The sequence below is a fragment of the Capra hircus genome, chromosome 17, assembly GCF_001704415.2.
Source record: "Capra hircus breed San Clemente chromosome 17, ASM170441v1, whole genome shotgun sequence".
Taxonomy (NCBI): domain Eukaryota; kingdom Metazoa; phylum Chordata; class Mammalia; order Artiodactyla; family Bovidae; genus Capra; species Capra hircus.
In genome coordinates, this window is record NC_030824.1 from 58,218,813 (window position 1) to 58,241,472 (window position 22,660).

General features: G+C 39.7%; 1 protein-coding gene across 4 annotated transcripts in view; it reads left to right on the top strand.

The window, feature by feature from the left end:
* The window catches only part of SMAD1 (SMAD family member 1), an 82,159-nt gene extending 59,821 nt beyond the window's left edge, over window positions 1-22,338 (top strand). For 3 of the 4 annotated variants that reach the window (XM_018061576.1, XM_018061578.1, XM_018061575.1), the window contains exons 3-7: window positions 2,408-2,665; window positions 5,413-5,529; window positions 10,688-10,909; window positions 16,676-16,932; window positions 20,969-22,338. In XM_018061576.1, coding sequence (XP_017917065.1) covers window positions 2,408-2,665; window positions 5,413-5,529; window positions 10,688-10,909; window positions 16,676-16,932; window positions 20,969-21,112 — 998 coding nt within the window. In that variant the 3' untranslated portion in view covers window positions 21,113-22,338. The remainder of the gene's footprint in view (window positions 1-2,407; window positions 2,666-5,412; window positions 5,530-10,687; window positions 10,910-16,675; window positions 16,933-20,968) is intronic. The other variant, XM_018061574.1, reaches the window with a different exon arrangement.

Here is a 22,660-nt window from a genome sequence, read left to right on the forward strand (position 1 = left end):
GAGGTGCAGAAATACATTGCCTTCCCCTGCAGGCAACAGGGAAGACAGAAATGCCCAGTTGTAAAGCTGTTAGGCAATAGGAGTCGCTGAAACAGGAGCCCAGTAAGGTGGGGAGGGGAGGGCGAGAGAAGAGAGACGGAGAATTGATTTTTCTGTTGCTGTCTGTGCTCCTGTTGGTAGGAGGGTTTAGAGGCCATTATTTTCTAGGTTTTAAGGGTAAGCATCAGAATGGAGACGTTATAGTTAGGTGACTATAAACACAAATAGGGAAGCGGTAATTCAAGTTGTAACAGCTGAAAGAAAAAGGGAAAGTGTTTGATTGTGTAGGTAATTTAAAGATATTTGCACTAGTTTAGAGCATGTGCCTATTTTGGAATATATTGGGTTGACCAAAAAGTTCATCTTATGGAAAAACTCAAATAAACCTTCCAACCAACCCAATAGATTTCTGTTGGTGTTGGGAAAGTGCTCGTGGCTATTGGAAACTTTTTCTTCAACCAGAGTAGTTTACATTTCAAGTGATTACTGAAAGGTAAAAGGAAGAATTATGTTTTTTTGTTTTCCTGTATTTCTCTTCATAGGTCTTTTTTTTTTTTAATTGGAGTATTGTTGATTTCGGTGTTGTGCTTGTTTCAGATATACAGCAAAGTGATTCTGCTGTACACATACATATACACACACACGCACATTCTTTTTCAGATTCTTTTCCATTATAAGTAACAATCATGCTTTTGATTTGGACAAACTCCATCACTTTGTGAAAAAGGAAATACATTTATTACACTAAAAAGATTTGTTTCTAAGGGATTAAGTTGTAGGGAAATCAGTGAATTTTATGGAGGATTATGGAGACATTTAAGATGCAGCATATGAGACATTTTAACACCTTCAGAAACCCGATTTTTACTTAAACAATTTTCAGCTTGTGAATCAGTTATAATCCAAGTGTTAAGAGCACTTTCTCCTGTAGAAATGATATAAGCCATGGATAGATTCACTGGATAGATTCACCTCAAAAATCTACTTAATTCCTAATGCCACTAAATACGGTTTCTTGGGAAAAATGTATTCTGAGTCTTAACTCCTAGTAACAATAACAGATTTTAAATCTCCTTTCTCCTCTCGTGCAGTTTACCAAATGGACTGTTTCTCTCCTTCTAACCAAGGCCACAAGAGCAGTAGGGATTCCAGGGACCTTTATTTTTCAGGAGGAGCCATCTGGTGACGCTGGCAAGAAGCTTAGGGACAACCCAGTTAGGGTTCTGGTAGCTGGCCCATCCCTTCCCTTCTCATCGCCCTTGTAAGTGGCTTTGCCTCTGGAGTTTTCTGGAGATTGAGAACAACCCTGCTAATTATTGACTCCTTAGGTTCCTAACACACAGAGCTTTGGGGAGTGATTTGGCTTGTTTTATTTCCTTCTCTACTAGTGGGTACATTTTTTTGACCTTTGTACCTTGAGTATTCAGTTGGTAAAATGCTGATTGTATTGCTTCCTTTTCCTATCTGGTAGTGATAAGGATTGCTGAGAAGTGGTAAATACATTCAGATCCTTAGAGGAAAGTGTTCTTGAAGTGTGGCTACTAGGACACACTGTAAAGTCTGTCCCACAAAACATTGTATTTTTATCTAATTAATTATCTTCATTGGCGTTTGGATTTTATACTGCTCATTGTATTTATCCTCTCAACCTTAGTTACTATTGCTTTGGTTTAAAGTGAGCTAACGTGTCCATTTAAAACCTCTGTGGTGAGTGAGTAGGAGCCACCCCGGTGGTCCAGGGGCTGGGATTTTGCCTTCAAATGCAGGGGGCGCGGGTTCGGTCCCTGGTGAGGGAGCTGAGATCCCACGTGCCTCACAGCCAAAGAAATCAAAACATTAAACAGAAGCAGTATTGTAACAAATTCAATAAAGATTTAATATTAAAACATTTATGGTGGATAATTCACAGCATTCAATAAATAGTATTAGCTCTTAAGTGTGAAATCTTTTCCGCCAGGGAGGTAAACTGGAATTGTCAATGGCGCTACCTTGGTTTTTAGTGGGTGAGAAAATTAAGAATCGGGGAACTTTAACATTTTTCACATAAAAGAATGTATTTTGCAGTCTTTGCCTGGGCACTTTGTTGATGCTGCCGGTCTCGGGCTGAGCTGTCAGTGATTCTGAGCAGACCGTCGTTTTTACCACATTTGTGCATTTGTTCCTGAGTGGGAAATGGCTTTTCATTTGAATGGGGCTTTTCATCTGAATGGTGCTTTTGAGTTGGCAGCAGGACAAGGTTCAAATAACTTGTTGTGACTTACAGATTATGTTTCAACTTTGTTGTATTTTAGTGTGACCTTATTAAAAGATTTTTCATCATTCTCATTTTGGCCCCTCTTTTTGTTTTTTCCCCTTTCCTCCTTTCCAGTTCTTCCTCCAGTACTGGTTCCAAGACACAGCGAATACAATCCTCAGCACAGCCTCTTAGCTCAGTTCCGCAACTTAGGGCAAAATGAGCCTCACATGCCACTCAACGCCACTTTCCCGGATTCTTTCCAGCAGCCCAACAGCCATCCATTTCCTCATTCTCCCAACAGCAGTTACCCCAACTCTCCTGGAAGCAGCAGCAGCACGTACCCTCACTCTCCGACCAGCTCAGACCCAGGAAGCCCCTTTCAGATGCCAGGTAGGTTGCCGCGTTCGGTAATGTTCTGTGGTTAGTGAGACGCGTCATCACAGTGTCATGAAGAAGCCGGGTTTCCTGGAATGGGAAGAGCTCGCAAGCCTTGGGACGTGGCGCTGTGCTCTAAAACTCAGGATACAACTTTGAATGAAAGGACACACCTCGTAGCCAAGCAAGGCGGTGTTTTATTTGTCCGGCACAGATGCTTGAATACGTTTTCGTGTTTGATTTTTGAAAGGTTTCGAAACAGCTGCATCCTTCTGGGAGTGGCATGGTTGTCCCAGCCTTTGCTCTTGATAAAAGCGAGCGAAAAAAAATAGCACTCCGCACACATTTGCTGTTTTCATGCAAGGAAAAAAAAAAAAACCCTGTCATAAGTGCAACCTCAGAAAAGATATTTCCTGGGGGATCTCACACACACACACCCCCCCACACACACTTAATTAAATTCGTTTAAGTGGTGATGTAATCCTGAGAAACATACACTTGAACAACAAAGGATTTGCAACTGAAGCATTGGAAACCATCTGCTTGTTTAACTTAGCAAAGACAAAAGACCATTATCCTTCTGTAGGCTTCTCTGAGGGTGTAATGTCTGTCAATTAAATGATTAATTAGGACATTATATTTTTCAAGTTATAGGTTAATAAGCCAGCATCTCAGAACAATAAAAATGATTAGTGCCAGATTTCTAGCCAGTCAGCCTCACAGAGGGTACATTAAGCAAAGATACACTTGACATCTATTAACATTTCAAGAAGGGAAAATGAGTGGGCAAGCATGTTTAACATATTGAAATCTTTGGGGGCAAATTTGAATTCGATAGCAGAGCTAGTGTCTTCTCAAAAAATTACAAAGTGGCCCATACTTGATATTCTTATCTTTTATTTATGTATTTAGTGCTTTTTTACATTTTAAGCCTGTTTATATTGAACTGGCTTGTTTTTCAGTCAGAAACTGTTTAAGATGAGGATGGGAGATAGATTTATTTCAAAATCCAACTCATATCATCTGGTGATTTCCTGTCCCCCTCCTGGACCCGTTGAGTTTGAGGAACAGGTTAGAGGCAAGGTTAGATGTTTTGGGTTGGCTTTGAAGCAGTGGCAGACTCCAGGTAGCCCCAAGAGTGGAAAATAGTGAAGATTATTGCTTGAATTTACACCTTGTCCCTGGCTGTCAGGGACTGAGGCACAGGCCGAGTAGAGAAAACGTGGAGCAGAGAAAGCTGAAGGGGTGGGAAGAGGGCCTCAGGGAGAGAGCAGAGCATCACCCATAGTATGCGGTCCTTCCCACCGGAGCCGAGGCCACAGGGGCTTGATGAAGTTTTCACCAGTCTGCTTGCAGAAATTTATTGAATTTGGTCTCAGAGGAGGCTCTTTGTCTTCATTTTTGGCTGGAAATAAAACAGAGGCAGTGTTACAGCTGCAAGGAAGAAGCTGAATTTTTAAAAAGCAGTAGAAAGGGTAGAAAAGGCATCCGGGTCAGGTCCCCGCGGTCCTGTCTCTGTGCTCCTAGCGGCTGAGGGGCGAGGGGGTGGGGGGTGGGGGACACGGTGGGGGAGGCCAGGGAGCGATTCAGCTGGAGAGTCGGTCTGGGAAATCACTGAGAAACTCTGTGAGAGCCGCGTTAGCTTTTTCTGCCTGACGGTTGCCCCGGGTGGTGTCGAGCACTCATCCAGGCCACTGGTTAAGGTGAAGCTGTGTTTCCTGTTCGGTCATATGTGCCCAATGGTACCATGAGCTCGCCATGGCCCTCGAGGAACTCATTTTTCCATCACAAAGAATTATTTGTGGGAAAGCCACGCCCCTTATTTTACTTAAGAAAATACGAGACTGGGACTTCACTGGTGGCCCAGTGCTGAAGGCTTCCCTCCAGTGCAGAGGCTGTAGGTTTCATACCTGGTCGGGGCCCTGAGGTCCCACATGCATCGTGGCCAAAAAAACCAAAACATGAAACAGAAGCAATGCCATAACAAATTCAGTCAAGACTTAAAAACTGGTCCACATCAAAACCAAAAGGGAAAATGTGGAAGCACAAGATTTGTGTTAGTGTCGTTTCAAAAATCACGGTGTGTGCATCTTATTTGCCAGTTGATTGTGAGCTTTTCCAGAAGAAATGTATACAGAAATTCTGAAATAGAAGATAGTTGTGACCAACTGATTTATTTCCTCTAATTCTGTTGCTAGAGGCTAGTGATTATTTGAGTGGATAGGAAGTTAGGTGGTCCTAGCGGACTTCTTGAAGTCATGGGAAATTCAGAGTTTGAGTCAGTAAGTTGGCTGTCGTGAAACTCAGTTGGTAAGTTCCTAAGAGCCCATAGATTTAATGCATGAGACCCTGAAGCTCCTTTTCTGAAGAAGTCCTGTGTAGCTTTCAAAAGTTTTCCATCTACGGGGGAAATGACAAAATGCAGAGGTCCTTTGAAAGTGGGTTGTCTGCAAGAACGTTTAAATGCTCTTCTGATTGTTTTAAAAAGGAGTGATCCCGAGAAGGCAGACAGCTTCTAGAACTGGTACACGATGCTTTTTTCCCACTGAATTTTCACTGCAGTCATATAAGAATATGAGATGGTAGCCATCTTCAAAAAGCATACCCCAAGTATCATCTAGTCTTCAGATGGGGAGGGTGAAGTGGCCACTTAATCTCATAAGAATTTCGGCATGGAAGAGAATATATGTTTTAAGCTTGTGTGCTTGCATGTTTACTAAGGATAAACAAATCTTTTTTTTTTTTTTTTCCAAATTTTGTAGCAGATACACCCCCACCTGCTTACCTGCCCCCTGAAGATCCTATGACCCAGGATGGCTCTCAACCCATGGACACAAATATGATGGCGCCTTCTCTGCCCTCAGAAATCAACAGAGGAGGTAAAATGAACTGCTGCTTATTCTCTTTTTAGAGTCTGAAGTTCTCTGTCCAAATGTTGCTCACTCTCACAAATTTTTTATTAGTCTTGAAAAAGATAGCTATTTGAAAAGGAGCATTTATAATAAGAGAATTTCACTAGAAAGAATTCATTGGTTTAGAAATAAGCCTTTTATATGAAGAACAGATATACCGATTTAGCTAATGAAAGTCTAAATATAATTGTGCAGCCATCTGTTTAGAGCCTTAGTACTTAATACTTCCAAATTGGTGATAAAAGAATATTTTTAAGTGAAAGACAAAGGGATGTTGAGCGGGGGTGGGAAGTGAATATAAAATTGAAATAGAGTTTTCACTGTGATTTCCAAAATGAAAAGTTCATACAACAAGGCGTTCCAAACGCTTCTTTTGTTGTCAGGATAAATATTCGTAAGCCTCATCTTCCTTCTGGCCCTCATCTAGAATAGTGGCAGCTGAACCAAACTAAGAGCATTTGTTCCCTGTGTGCATGCTTCAATTAAGGCAAATGGAAGGACGTCTCAGGTGGCGCAATGGTAAAGGATTGGCCTACAATGAAGGACACACAGGTTCAGTACCTGGGTTGGGAAGATCCCCTTCAGTAGGAAATGTCAACCCACTCCAGTATTCTTGCCTGGAGGATTCCATGGACAGGAGCCTGGCTGGCTACAGTCCGTGGGATCACAAAGAGTCTGACATGACTTTGTGACTAAAAGACAGCAACTCAAATTGAAGTTAAAATACAAGTTCATTATTAGGTATGTCTTATTTCATTCTTTCAGTTCAGTTCAGTCGGTCAGTCATGCCCGACTCTTTGCAACCCCATGAATCGCAGCATGCCAGGTTTCCCTGACCATCACCAACTCCCAGAGTTCACCCAAATTCATGTGCATCGAGTCAGCGATGCCATCCAGCCATCTCATCCTCTGTCGTCCCCTTCTTCTCCTGCCCCTAATCCCTCCCAGCATCAGGCTTTTTTCCAGTGAGTCAGCTCTTCACATGAGGTGGCCAAAGTATTGGAGTTTCAGCCTCAGCATCACTCCTTCCAAAGAACACCCAGGACTGATCTCCTTTAGAATGGACTGGTTGGATCTCCTTGTAGTCCAAGGGACTCTCAAGAGTCTTCTCCAACACCGCAGTTCAAAAGCATCAATTCTTCGGCGCTCACTTTTCTTCACAGTCCAACTCTCACATCCATACATGACCACTGGGAAAACCATAGCCTTGACTAGACGGACCTTTGTTGGCAAAGTAATGTCTCTGCTTTTGAATATGCTATCTAGGTTGGTCAAAACTTTCCTTCCAAGGAGTAAGCGTCGTTTAATTTCATGGCTGCAGTCACCATCTGCAGTGATTTTGGAGCCCCAAAAATAAAGTCTTCCACTGTTTCCCATCTATTTGCTATGAAGTGATGGGCCCAAATGCCATGATCTTCGTTTTCTGAATGTTGAGCTTTAAGCCAACTTTTTCACTCCACTTTCACTTTCATCAAGAGGCTTTTTAGTTCCTCTTCACTTTCTGCTGTAAGGGTGGTGTCATCTGCATATCTGAGGTGATTGATATTTCTCCCGGCAATCTTGATTCCAGCTTGTGCTTCTTCCAGCCCAGCATTTCTCATGATGTACTCTGCACATAAGTTAAATAAGCAGGGTGGCAATATACAGCCTTGAAGTACTCCTTTTCCTATTTGGAACCAGTCTGTTGATCCATATCCAGTTCTAACTGTTGCTTCTTGACCTCCATACAGGTTTCTCAAGAGGCAGGTCAGGTGGTCTGGTATTCCCATCTCTTTCAGAATTTTCCACAGTTTATTGTGATCCAATCAAAGGCTTTGACATAGTCAGTAAAGCAGAAATAGATGTTTTTCTGGAACTCTCTTGCTTTTTCCATGATCCAGCGGATGTTGGCAATTTGATCTCTGGTTCCTCTGCCTTTTCTAAAACCGACTTGAACATCAGGAAGTTCACGGTTCACATATTGTTGAAGCCTGGCTTGGAGAATTTTGAGCATTACTTTACTAGCATGTGAGATGAGTGCAATTGTGCAGTAGTTTGAGCATTCTTTGGCATTGCCTTCCTTTGGGATTGGAATGAAAACTGACCTTTTCCAGTCTTGTGGCCACTGCTGAGTTTTCCAAATTTGCTGGCATATTGAGTGCAGCACTTTCACAGCATCATCTTTCAGGATTTGAAAGAGCTCAACTGGAATTCCATCACTTCCACTAGCTTTGTTCGTAGTGATACTTTCTAAGGGCCACTTGATTTCCCATTGCAGGATGTCTGGCTCTAGGTGAGTGATCACACCATCATGATTATCTGGGTCGTGAAGATCTTTTTTGTACAGTTCTTCTGTGTATTCTTGCCACCTCTTCTTAATATCTTCTGCTTCTGTTAGGTCCATACCATTTCTGTCCTTTATCGAGCCCATCTTTGCTTGAAATGTTCCCTTGATATCTCTAATTTTCTTGAAGAGATCTCTAGTCTTTCCCATTCTGTTGTTTTCCTCTATTTCTTTGCATTGATTGCTGAAAAAGGCTTTCTTATCTCTTTTTGCTATTCTTTGGAACTCTGCATTCAGATGCTTATATCTTTCCTTTTCTCCTTTACTTTTCGCCTCTCTTCTCTTCACAGCTATTTGTAAGGCCTCCCCAGACAGCCATTTTGCTTTTTTTGCATTTCTTTTCCATGAGGATGGTCTTGATCCCTGTCTCCTGTACAATGTCACAAACCTCCGTCCATAATTCATCAGGCACTCTGTCTATCAGATCTAGGCCCTTAAATCTATTTCTCACTAATCGTAAGGAATTTGATTTAGGTCATACCTGAATGGTCTAGCAGTTTTCCCTACTTTCTTCAATTTACATCTGAATTTGGTAATAAGGAGTTCATGATCTGAGCCACAGTCAGCTCCCAGTCTTGTTTTTGCTGGCTGTATGGAGCTTCTCCATCTTTGGCTGCAAAGAATATAATCAATCTGATTTTGGTGTTGACCATCTGGTGATGTCCATGTGTAGAGTCTTCTCTTGTGTTGTTGGAAGAGGGTGTTTGCTATGACCAGTGAGAATTAGCACTTTTTAAAGTAAAGGGCTGGAAATAACCTCAGACTTTGTCAGAAGTCGCAGATATTTTTTTAAGTTTTTCAAAGTTGATGAAGAACTCAGAGATCTTTCCTTCAATGTGCAGTGCAATAAATTGGAAGTCATACCTTTTTAAGGTGGAAACATTTCTTATATCTTTTTTATTGGCTATGTGTTTTATTTTTTTACTGACTCTGGATTTTGATAATCTGTGAAGCATCTTCTCAAACATATAATTATGAGCTGACAAAGATTCTGGTTGGAGAAAATAACTCCTGTCTCACACACCTTAGGAATGTGTATTTGGGGAACAGAAGAGAACGGGCACAGCCTGAAACGGTTACGAGCATGTGGACTTGCGGCCATGGTTGTTAAGCCCAGAATGTCTGATTTCAGAAAACAGACTTTTAATTGGCTTTCAGATTTTTCCTTTAAATGGCTAGAAATTGCTTCCCCATTAGTAAGTTTACAGTTAATGTTTTTCTAAGGACTGTTGGCTTTGTTGAACCTTGGTGGTTTTCCTGGAGCAAGGGGTCAGCACACTGCAGCCCACAGGCCACGTCAGCCTGCTGCCTATTTTTATAAATAAAGCTTTATTGGGACGTGGCCATGTTTATTCATTACATATTATCTGTGGATGTTTTTGCACAGCTAGGGCACAGTTGAATAGTGGCCATAGAGACTGTGTGGCCTCTAAGACCTTACTGGCCTTTTACAGAAAAAATTTGTCAGTCTCCAAGCTAGATGAATAGTACTTTGAATTATCCCGGTAGCTGATTAAAGCCTTCTCTTAATGACGTTGCAGCCTTCTTTAAGATTTGGTACCTATAAATCTGAAAGAACCTTGCTGATTGACATAATAGCTGATTGACATGGGATGACACTTAGCAATCATGGAAGATGGTATTTGTTTTCAACTCACCTGCTTAAATGTATAAAGCAGCTAATGTATGGATGGATTCTTTTAATGATTGTTTTTCTTAATTTCTTTACCGTATTCTAAAGTAAGGGGCATTTTAATATTCATGAAGGTTGATGTTCAGAACACAGAGGTCATTCTCCTTTAACAGAGTTCATGCTTCCAACATGGATTTTCTTTTTTTTTTTTAACGATTGTATACTCCAGGCTTCATAAAACCTCAGATCATTACATATTGGCACAGTGGAAATATATGGTTTATATTCCTGGAATCTCTAAAGCAGTGATATAAGAGGTTTTACTGCAGAAGGAACTTATCTTTAGAACCTTTTAGTTGCAAATGTTTAGAAGCATGTTCTGTTTGGAGATTTGTTAGTCTTAAGAGATTTGGCTTAACAAGCTGCATCCTGTCAGTAAAGTTGGGTAATTTCCATTGTTGGCCCATTCTGGGAATGGAGAGACAAAACACACCTGCTCTGCATGACTTAAAGCAAATATAAGGAAGTTAGCATGAAATCTGGGTGAGAGAGATATGATTCATCCAGGAAGAATGGCCAGCTGGCAGGATTTCTTCCTGAGTTTGAGGACTGGAGCAAGGCTGTAACTGTGAGAGTTACTGGCAACATGAAGTCAAGTAACTTCTTATCAATAATTAGAAACTGATTTTTCATTGCTTTGGAAAAGCATTGGTGTACTGAGACATTGTCCAGAGTCATTCCTTTTTTGTGCCAGCACCTTTGGCATATTTCCTGTCCTCTATTGTTCTCTCCCCACTTGTTTTTTTCACTTGCCACTTGTTGCCTTTCTTTAGATGGTGAGCCAGGGTCAGTGGTGGGGTCATTTCCATTTTGGCAAATTATAGAGCCAGCAGTGTCCTGGGAGTGTCCAGCACATACTGCTGGTGTGCTTAGCAGTTGTCTTGTTGATCCGATAGCCATCAGAGAAAACTGTCTTCCAACGGAAGGTGAATGCCCCGCTTAGCAAGGAGCCGCTGCTTCTGAGATCAGAGGTAAACTCTGTACCTGATAATAGCGGTGGCATGTCACATCTTCATTCCACGACCCTGAGCCAACTTTACGCCACAGTTTCAGTTTTCGAACGCCCGGGGCACTCCCCGTGGTTGACTCTAAGCTTTCCTTTCTTGCAGATGTTCAGGCGGTTGCTTATGAGGAGCCGAAACACTGGTGCTCTATTGTCTACTATGAGCTCAACAATCGCGTGGGCGAAGCGTTCCATGCCTCCTCCACGAGCGTGTTGGTGGATGGTTTCACCGATCCTTCCAACAACAAGAACCGCTTCTGCCTCGGGCTGCTCTCCAACGTTAACCGGAATTCCACCATCGAAAACACGAGGCGGCATATCGGAAAAGGTGAGCCTTCGCTGGAGCTTCTCTTGAACGTCTGTCTGTCGTGTTCTCCTTCCCCCAGAACTGACCGGCAGTCTTTCCTGGAGCCAACGCCAGATAATAAACACCTGCTGCAGAATCCCAGGGACAGAGGAGCCTGTTGGGCTGCCGTCTATGGGGTCGCACAGAGTCGGACACAACTGACGAGACTAAGCAGCAGCAGCAGCTCCAGTTTGTAAATACTGTTTCAATTTGTGTCGTCAGGAAGTTCTTCATTTCCCAGTCAGTGATTTTTGTGGTCTACTGACTCATAATTGTTATTTAATTAGTTGAAATTGTGATGTGCTATTTGGGGATACTAATCTATCATACGTTTTGCTGCAGAACGAAATAGCTGTTAAAAATTCTTTGCAACCTAAAACTAAAAGCAAACGCAAACAGGTAAACGCTAATGTATTTTAAGTGGAATACATTAACTTACTGGGAAAAAAAACTTCAAAATAACTTATGAATATAGTAGTAATGCAAGAGACCTGGGTTCAATCCCAGGGTTGGGAAGATCCCCTGGAGTAGGAAATGACAGCCTTCTCCAGTATTCTTGCCTGGGAAATCCCATGGACAAAAGAGTCTGGTGAGTTGCAGTCCATGGGGTCGCAGAGAGTCAGACACAACTGAGCGACTAACATAGTATTTGCATATCCTTGGCCTGGACCAGGTAAGGTAGAGTGCCAACAAACATATCCTGAACTCTTTAGAGTAGTCTTGATTATTTAGTGGCAGAATGAAGGAAACAGTTACGAAACTTTAAGATGTATTCATATTATAAAATTAAGCAAATGACTGAATGTGTGGATGTTGTGGGGAACCTGGGTTTTCACTGTGATATAAGAAGCATATAGGTGTGGGGGAGGGTAAAAAATAAACCCTGTGAAAGTTTTAGTGTGAAGTTATGATTTTAGTAGTGTGTATATGTGTGTGTGCATAACATGTTTGTGGTCTCCTGTATATGTGTGTGAATGAAGGCTTATGTATTGGGTTGGCCAAAAAGTTTGGATTTTTTTCCATGTTATAGAAAAAGCCGAATGAACTTTTGGACCAATCCAATAGATGTGTTTCTGTGTGCATATAGTTTCTGATTCATCTATTGGGTTTGATCTGTATGCATATAGTTTTTGATTCATATGCTGAAAGGGTCAAGAGGCAACGATACCCAGCAGCACTAAGCACATACAGTGATCAGATCATCATTTCCTGACACCATGCTGCTAGAGAGGAACCCAGACTTTGGAGAAAGGGCTGACTTCAAGGCTGGAATAGGTGGGCACAAGATGAGCGTAGAATGTTTTGTTATGGCTGAAAGTAAAGAAATATGTACGCACGATGGAGGCATGTCACAGGAGCCAACTTGGAGTGATTTCCACTGTCAGCTTGGATAATTGAAACGCTGAAATAATAAAATACAGTGATGAGTTTTAAACCACTGGAGAACAATAGTAATTCGTAAGTCCATACGAATAATAGATAAGTAAATGAATGGCGAAGGCTGATGGCTATATATAGTGTGAGTTGGTGGAAAGTTTCCATTTTGCAACGCATCAGGCAAGAATCGTCAATGGATGCTAATATAGAGAAATTTTTTTAATGAGAATCAGGGTATTTGTATGATTTTTAAGTGTCTCCTCACAGACTGCCTATTACAAGGGAGAGTAAAAATCAGTTATTGTATCCTGGAGAAGCTGGAGAACAACTTGACTAGGCTATCAGAATTACCACCACCAGTGAGAGACAGGCGGCTATCATATGTCTGCAGCTGTGGTACCTTGATGAGGAGGTAACATCACCTACAGAGAATCCCAGTTGAGAATGCAAATCTGAATCTAATCACAGGGTACCTTCAGACAAACCACAGATGAGGAACGTTCTATTAAAAAGGGTGAGGAGGGACTGTATTCTTCCAAAATATCAATGTCAAAAGACAAAAATGTGAAAATATTCCAAATTAAAAGAGGCTAATGAGATACCACAGCTCTGTAGTAATCTGACCGTGGACATGATCCTGTACCAGACAGGGAAAAAAATACTACAAAGATTATTATTGGGGGTAGCAGACAAAGTTAGAATATGAGTGGTAGAAAGGATAGACATAGTGTATCAATGTTAAGTGCACTGGCGTTGCTAACTGTACTGTGGCCTGTAAGAGAAAACTCCTGATTTTAGGAAATACACACTTAAGTGTTTAGGGGTAAAGGGCCATTGTGAAATGGTTCAAGAAGAAATTATATATATCTTTTATATTTATAGATCAACAGAGAGAGAGCCATCTATCCATCTGAGAGTCCTGTGTCAGAATATATGCACGTGTGTGTGTGTATGAGGTTGTGTGTGGAAGAATAGATGGAGGGCGATACCCATGGGGAACATATGGAGTAAATTGTCACAACAGATGAATCTGGATAATGGTTATATGGGTGTTCTTTGTTCTGTTTTTCTTTGTTGTTTGTTCTGTGTCTATAAGTTTGAAATTATTTCCAGGGTAAAAACTTTTAAAATGGCCTCTTGTGAAATTTAAACCAAATTAAAAGGTTATTTAATAGATCTTTAAAAGACTTTGGAGATGCAGTTGAACATTTAATCCTGGAAACAAAAATAACTCCTCATAAAGCAGGAATTGATAGATCGTTCCTTAGTATGGTTAAGGCAAAAAAATAAATCTAAACTACACATTTAATGATAGAATGCCAGAACTTAGGTTCATAGCATATAGATATCTTCCTGTGGTCTGTAAACCCCTGAAACTATCTATAAACACAGTTTTGCATACATTTGGGACAGAGGAACATATTTTTCATTATGTTCTAAAGTTGACCGTTACTGCACAATAGTAAAAAGCCATTGTACTCTGGAACATTGCTAATGACAATTAGGAAGAAAACATGGATCTGGGAATGCTGCTAAAATTGTTCCAGATGCCTTGACTAGAAGTGCTCAAATGAAGATTTATAAATAATGGAAATAAGCCAAAATTATCATTATTTGTAGATGATATGATTAATTGATTGATAACATTTTGGGGATCAGCTCTTGAAGTGAAATTAGAAGGCAAAAAATTCTTGATGTATTTTGCCAAATTACTTTCCAGGAAATTTTTATTAATTTTCACTCATACCGGAAACTTATGAGTGTCTTTCCGTTTTTACTCATTCAAAATTACTTACAATGATTGTGTCTAGTAAAATGATAGGATTGTTTACCTAGAAACTACTAAAGAATCTATTTTTAGAAATTGTATGTCAGTTTTCTTTAATCTGGCAATAACCAGTTAGAAAAATACAATGGAGAGAAAAAAGATCACATTCTCAGTAGCAACAGAATGCATAAGTAACCTGAACCAGTGATATATGAGAATTATATAAAGAAAACCAGATTTAACCGAGAGAGAAAGAAAATTTGAACAGATAAATGGCAGTCGATGTTCCTTAAAGAGAAGACTTAATATGGTGAGAGCATTATAAGGATATTCTAATTTTTCCTAATTTAATTCATAGTTTAAAACAATCCATGTCAGAATCACAGTGTGATGTTTTTTGAAAGTTGGAAGATGTATATCCTGCATATTACCTGGAAGTATGCATTAAAGGGGCTTCCCTGGTGACTCAGATGGTAAAAAATCTGCCTGCAATTTGAGAGACTTGGGTTGGATCCCTGGGTATAAATTAGTGAAAATAGCTAAATTTTTCAATGAAGGAGTAAAGAAAAGAATCTTGAAGTGGGGGTTAATAAAAGATTATGAAGCTACAGTTAAATCAATGTATAGACAAAGCAGTAGAATAAAATAAATTCAGACTGTACTATATATAAAAGTTTAATGTGTGTTAAATAAAACAAATTGGTAGACTGTTTCAATGGTCCTGTAATAACAAAGTTAGCTTTAAGGGAGGCTAACAGTTCAAATCCTGACCTCATTCCACAAATGCAGGTAGATTAATGAGTTGAATTATTTTATGGCAAGCTATTGAAAAGTTTGAAGAAAATAAACTGATCAGAGAAGCAGAGATTTTCTAAGCGTAAAAAGCAACAAAAAAGTTTGCAAGAGATTTGTCTACTTAGAGATTTCAAACTTCTGTGGGTTAAAGAAAAACAGTAGCATGAACAAAATCAAAAGACAAAGGACTAGCAGGTGAACAAATAGGAAATAAATTATTTATATCTTTCCTATATGTGTAGCTCATAAAAAATATTAAAATACGGGAACTCCAGTGCGATAAATAGGTAAGAAATATGAATGGTAAATCCACAAGAGAAACACAGATGGTGAGGAAGCAGAGGAGCACATATTGAGACTCACGTGCAAATTAAAACAATATTATTTTCCAGCTATAAATTAGGGGAATTTTGTTGTGTTTTAAACTCAGACTCAGTACTGGCATGGGTGAAATGAGACATCTACTGCTGGAGACATGTAAATTGATTACGAGCACTCTGGCAAAGTGAATCAAAAGCCTTCGATCCAATGACTTAACTTTCAGGAGTCTCTCTTAAGGATATTATCAAGAATTATGTGCCAACATTGATCATGGCATTGTTATCATAACAGAAAATTAGCATTGACAAAATGGTCCAGTAATGGGAGAATCCTTTAAATAAATTATTGTATTCATTCAGTCATGGAAATGTGTTAAATGTTTGCAAAGAAAGTTTGGTGATACCCAAGACCCAAAATTATGTGTATTCATAGTTATTACCTCTGGGCCACTAAAGGAGTGATCATATGTTCTGCTTCATTATTTTTTGCTTTACTTTCTAAATTTTCTAAAATGAAAATTCCTCGTTTTTATAATCAGGAAAAAGTAAAAAAAACAAACACACACACCCTCAAATTGTTTTCTCTATATCAGACAGAAAAATGGGCTTCTGCTCCAGCGGCGGTTTAATTGTTACAGGAATCTTAGCCATTGTGTATACTTATAAACACAGCACACAGTATTTTGGATGAGACAATAGTTCTAGCACTGACTAAGCCTTGCCAGAGTTACCTGCAGGGTCCATTGTTGAAAGCCGCATGGGATGTGACTCTGTTTGCTGGGTGGCCTGTAATGATACCGGGCTTTGTCAGAGTGGGGTTTTTTTTCCCCTTTCTTTCTTTTTTTTTTTTTAAGGATTGGATAAGGTCAATTTCCTACAGTCCTGGCATTCAAGATCTCACCGGAAGAAGTTTGGAGCAGATAATAATTCAGCGAGATCATATTCTACACTGAATTTTTTCTGGGCTTTTTCCCCTGGACCTTTCCTTCTTTCCGCTCTCAGCAATACTTCCTCCACCTGTGGTTTTCTGGTTCTTTTAGTCCTCTTGATCCTCCCTTTCCTTACCCTAAAATTTTTTGAACAGCTTAGCTGCAAAATAAATACGAGAGAGCATATGTGATGAATATCAGTAGGATCCCATAATCAAATCCAGCTTTCTTATGCTATATTTTTAAAGTGAGACTGTGCTCTCAATCCATGGCCAAATAGGGCATTAAATGCTTTTCAAAATGAAATTGCTATCCTCTGTTAACTGATTTTTAAGTTAACACACTTTGCCGTGTTATTAAATATTTTCTAGAAATTGTCTAGACATGCATGTTGACATATGGGCTTTGTATTAACTGATATTGTTAACTAAGATTTTATCAGTTGTGCAAGACTTAGGGAATGTTTAATAACCGTGTAAATTTACATTCTGAAGCTACCGCGATGCTCGTCAGCTGTGAAAAGCAGTAATAACCACACTGTACGCTTGCCTTCCTGCAGGAGTCCATCTGTATTATGTCGGAGGTGAGGTGTATGCCGAATGCCTCAGTGACAGTAGTATTTTTGTGCAAAGTCGGAACTGCAACTACCATCACGGATTTCATCCCACTACTGTTTGCAAGATCCCGAGTGGGTGTAGTTTGAAAATTTTCAATAACCAAGAGTTTGCTCAGTTACTGGCACAGTCTGTGAACCACGGCTTCGAGACGGTCTATGAGCTCACAAAAATGTGCACTATCCGCATGAGCTTTGTGAAGGTAAGTGGTTCTGGTTCCTCTGGTCAGGGCTTAATGCACTTCGGCATTATATGTAAATCTGTATCCTCTTGATATATGTGACACCAGCTTATTATCTAGCCATTTTAACCTTTAATAAGAGGTCAGCTATTGGGAAAATATCATTGGAATGTAAGAGTGTTTGTGTTCAATGTTAATAATAGCAGGTTTTTAAAAACTTTTCCTTATTTGAATAGTGCTATTTTATCTATTGTAATATTATTAGAATACGTTATATATATAACATATATACTCTAAGTGCACGGTTGTCTTATGAGACCAATCCTGTAAACACACCCCTCTTTTTTTAAATTCTAGATTTGTTAATATTTTTATGATGATAAACACTTGGTACTTTTGTTTCAACAGTAAGCAAGGGATTTTTTTTGTGTGTAGAGTCAAAGCATTTTTTGAAAGTAAAGGTTTGCCACACTAGGATTTATTTTTGATTGGTCCAGGATTTTTTTTTTAGTGGTTCCAGCAAAGCTTGTGATTTTGTTATAATTCAAGAGTTTAATAAGGCCCTTGCCTCAGCACTAAGATTGTGCTGTTAGGTTTGAGGAGGGTCAAGGTTACAGACATTGTTCACTAGGAGTGACCTCTTTGCTGCCTCTTCTTCTGCCAGTGAGAAGTAAAAATTTTAAGATGCCATCAGAGTATTAAAAAAAGTTCAAATATCCGATTAAATTTATAAGTCCGTAAGTGGCTCAGTGGTAAAGAATCCACCTGCAACATAGGAGACGTAGGTTCGGTCCCTGGGTCAGGAAGAAACCCCGGAGAGGGAAATGGCAACCCACCCCAGTGTTCTTGCCTGGAAAATCCCACGGACAGAGGAGCCTGGCAGGCTTCAGTCCACGGAGAGAGTCAGACACGACTTGGCGACTAAACCACCACCAGCAACAGCTTATTGTGGCTGACTTGTCTCTGAATTCTCAAACGTAGATTTTCCCCCTCTGTTACCCTGAGTAGCAAAACTAATTATATATTTGGGCGAGGCAATCACCTTTCATGTCCTCTCCTCAGAAACTCACTGAACTTGTTGGTAGACCTGTTCTGTGATGAATTTATTACAGAGGATAATTGTGGAACCTTACTCTGTTAATCATCCTTTACATCAAAGATAACTTTCGCTGAAAATCATTTTTTCCCTACTTCTCTGAGTCATGTTAGGAGAGTTTTCACTGTGTTGTCTTAGTGTTTGTTTTCTTGAAACACAATTCAGCAGTTTCTTACAGCCGAGTCTGGTACCTTTTAAGTATTAAAGGAGGTTTTCTACCTTTTAGAGAGGTTTTCCTATATGCTGTATACCTGTGAGACCACAAAGAGCTTTCTCAGCCATTATTAATGTGCACGATTTAGTTTTTTTAACTTTATTTTTATAAAGATTTTTTTTTTATTGAACCATTTTTAACATCTTTATTGAATTTGTTACTGTATTGCTTCTGTTTTATCATTTGGTTTTTTGGGTCACGAGGCATGTGGGATCTTGGCTCCCTGACTGGGGATCAAACCCATAGCCCCTGCGTTGGAGGGCGAAGTCTTAGCCACTGGACCACCAGTTGTAGTTCTTCAGTCACTAAGTTGTGTCCAACACTTTTCAACCCCTTGGGCTGCACCTTGCCAGGCTTCCCTGTCCTCTTGTGTCCCAGAGTTTGCTTAAACTCACGTCCATTGAGTCGGTGATGCCATCTAGCCATCTCATCCTCTGTCATCCCCTTCTCCTCCTGCCTTCAGTCTTTCCCATCATCAAGGACCACCAGGGAAGTCCCTAATTTTTGACTTAGCATTTTGACTAAAGTGAATTTTAAAATTAGGACGGTGACTTGCCAGCATTGTTTGTGGTTATTGTTTTTATTGATAGGGAGGAAATATAATAAATAAAACATGAAGATCCATGTTCTTATTCTGTCATGTGATTAAGGCCCAGAGATTCCTTCCTGATCCCCTTGGTCATTATCTTTAAAATGGGTGGCTGTAGTTAGGGAACTGGGGTCCCTTATTATTATCAAAGGACCACTCTAGGAGAATTTATGACTGTAATGCTCCAATTGGCTTTCTTCTCAAACTTATCTCTTATTGATTACCCAATCAATTTTAATGATTTTACTTTTACAGGTTTTTAATTATTTACTTTTACATAAGTGAAAACCACCTTTACACTAATAAAAAGTGTTTATAATCAAAGATAGGCATTAAAAATAGATTAGCATTTCATTCATTCAGCAAACATTTTTTAGCACCATTCCAAAATAGCAATACAAAGATGATAAAACACCTAAAGTCTCTAGCTTCAAGATTCTGATGGCTCAGCCTATGTTTAATTATAATATAAATTGATAAGTACTGGAATGAAGGGTTATACAAGCTATAAAGGACAAGGCTGAGAAGCTAGATTTGGAGAGTTAAACATTTTAACCTCTTGCTGACATGATAAAGGGCAGCTACTTACTACATGAGCCACAAAAAATGTCATCACTGTACAGCCTTGTTCTTTATTAGCATAAGCACTACATACTCTTCCCTCAGCATCTTAGAGAAAGGATGGAAAACATTTTAATAATATTAATAGCTGATTTTGTACTACTTAGTGAAAATGATCAATTTTGGACTTTAAACATGTATTTTATAAATTATTTGCACAGTAGACTCCCCATATGTGAAAATTCTAAGTCATTTTGGCTCAACAAGCATCTCAACAAGCATCTTCTGCTTTGTGCCAATCACTCTGCTAGATGTTTGAGGCAAAAAAAAAATTAACTGAGATCTGGTCTCTACCTTCAAAGAACTTACTGTCTAGTGCAGAAACATGCACTTAAACAAACCTTTCCATTAAAGTTAGCAGCATGTTGATACATTTACAGATGCGTTGATGTTTATACCTGTGCGGTTCATATATTTCAAGTTTCTTCTGAAAGTTCTGATATTCAGATACATTACTTGAAATTCCTGAGATAGATCAAGAGAACCCAGCCTTCTCTGACATCTCTCAGGAAACAAGGGTTTATCAGTATCTCATATGCCTTCATCCACCACACCTGTAAGGATTTGATGTTTGCAATAGCAAAATTATTTTTCTCTTTTTCATAGGGACTTCTTCTGTCAACTGTCATGTCCTAATTCAGTAATCCTGAAGGTCTCTGGCAAGCTACCCTCTTTTACAAATGATCCAAGTCACTGGTTAGGTGTTCCTAATAGATTTTTGGATACTTACGTGCTCCTTCCAGATTTGCTTAGAGATCAAAAGGTCAGGAGCTCTGCGTTAGCAAGGGAACTGTCAGTGGCTGAATAGGGAGAAACAGAATGTCAGTTTGTCTTACATACCTTTTTTTCTTATTTTCTTGATGATAAGATAAGATTTTAACAATACCTGTCATCATAGTATGGGTAACATAATGGACAGTGAAAATGAAAGTTACAAAGTGGCTATTACAACAGCCTTATAATGTAGTTTGGGCTTCTGTGGTGGCTCAGACCATAGAGAATCTGTCTGCAGTACAAGAGCCATGGGGTCAGTCCCCTGCTTGGAAAGATTCCCTGGAGAAGGGAATGGCAATCCGCTCCAGTATTCTTACCTGGAGAATTCCATGGACAGAAGTGCCTGGCGGACTGCAATCCTTGGGATCACAAAGAGTCGGACACTTAATAATGTAGTTTAAAATTTTCATTCCCTGAGACTTATTCTCTTTACTTATTTATTTATTTTTGGGGGCCATACTGCATAACATGCGGGATCATAAGTTCCCCAGCCAGAGATCCAGCCCAAGCCCCCTGCAGTGGAAATACGGAGTGTTACCCACTGGACCACCAGGGAGGTCCCCTAAGACCAGTACTTCTTAATCTGGAATCCACATATGGTCTTTGGGGAGCTATGAAATTGTCTGCCAAATCATGCATACACATTTGTGTTGTGAAGAGAACCGTATCTTTAATGGGAGTGTCTGGTTGTGTGAGCTGTTTTTACTCCGTAAGTTGAACCCCTGAGTCAAGCAGGTTAAATGACTCCCACTCTTGTTTCCAGGGCTGGGGAGCAGAATACCACCGCCAGGATGTTACCAGCACCCCCTGCTGGATCGAGATCCATCTGCACGGCCCCCTCCAGTGGCTGGATAAAGTCCTTACCCAGATGGGCTCACCTCATAACCCTATTTCATCTGTGTCTTAAACGCCTCAGGCTTCTGCCTCTGGAACACTATTGAGCCTTGCATGTACTTGAAGGATGGATGAGTCAGACAACCATCTGAACTGACAAAGGAGCCTTGACAATACTTGACCTCTGTGACCAACTGTCGGATTCAGAAATTGAAAAACCGGGGTAACATACTGTTGATATCCAGAACCTGTTTCGTTTACATTGTAACATTGGATTGTAAAATCAACTAAAATGCATACTTTTTAGCAGGACTTTGTGTATAGTTAAAGGAGAGAAGGCCAAGCCAGGGACAAATCACCTATTGGAAAAACGATCCTAAGAGAGTCTTTTGTGTTTGGCACTTTAAGGTCATCGTTTGGCAGAAGTTAAGCATTAATAGTCTTTCTGACGTGTGTTTTTATCAGGTTTAGAGCCTGCGTGGAGTCTTCTCTTCGTGGGTTTTCATAATATTTTAAAACTATTCGTTTAGTAAAGGTTTTTGTTTGTTTTTTTAAGTAAAGGTTAATCTTGGTGATATACATAGTAATCTTTCTAAAATTGTATGCTGACCATAATGCTGTCAGAATAATGTTAGACATACGCTCTTCGCTAAATATATATGTACAGAATATTTGAAAGTTAAGAATTGATTAGACTAGTGGGTTTAGGAGTATTGAAGGGGGCGGGGGGAGAGGGAAAGGACAAATGTAGAATATACTGTAAACATTCAGTTTGTTGCTTTAAAGAAACAAACTAATGTCTGAATTTTGCTGTGTTTCAATTTTTTAGAGATTTTATCCTTTTTTTTTTTTTGCATCTTCTATCTCATCCTCTCCAAAAATAAAAAGTTATGCAGCTGGTTAATTCATGTAACTGTGAGAGCAAACGAATAATTCCTTCTGTTCTGAAATTGACTGCCTGTGTATTTCAGTACCACAGTTGAATGGAGTTGCTTGAATTTAATAAGGAGTTTTTATGGAGTTTACAGTACAGAAATAGGCTTTAATTTTCAAGTGAATTATTTGCCAAACCTAGTAACTCTGTTAAATATTTGGAGGATTTAAAGAACATCTCTGTTTAAACCAATTTCAAACTTTAAAAAAAATTTTTTTGTACTATGTTTGGTTTTATTTTTCTTCTGCTAATCTTTTATATTCACTTATGCTCTCATACATTGAGTACTTTTATTCCAAAACTAGTGGGTTTTCTCTACTGGAAATTTTAAATAAACATGTCATTATTGCTTACTTTGATTAAAAGTTTGTTGTTTCCTTTCTTCACACGTAAGATGTTAGGATTCATAAAATTCACTGCTCTCTTGAGAGATTTTTCTCAAATATTCTTTGCCAAACATAACTAAATGACTGAAAAACGAAATTGCAGAGGCAGGGAGACTTAATCATGAAAAGAGCAGTGCGTGTCTGCTCAGTCACTAAATCAGGTCTGACTCTCTGCGACCCCAGGGACTACAGAGGATCCCGCCAGGCTCCTCCATCCATGGGATCCTCCAGGCGAGAACACTGGAGTGGGTTGGCATCTCCTCCTTCAGGGGATCTTCCCAACCCAGGAATGGAACCCCAG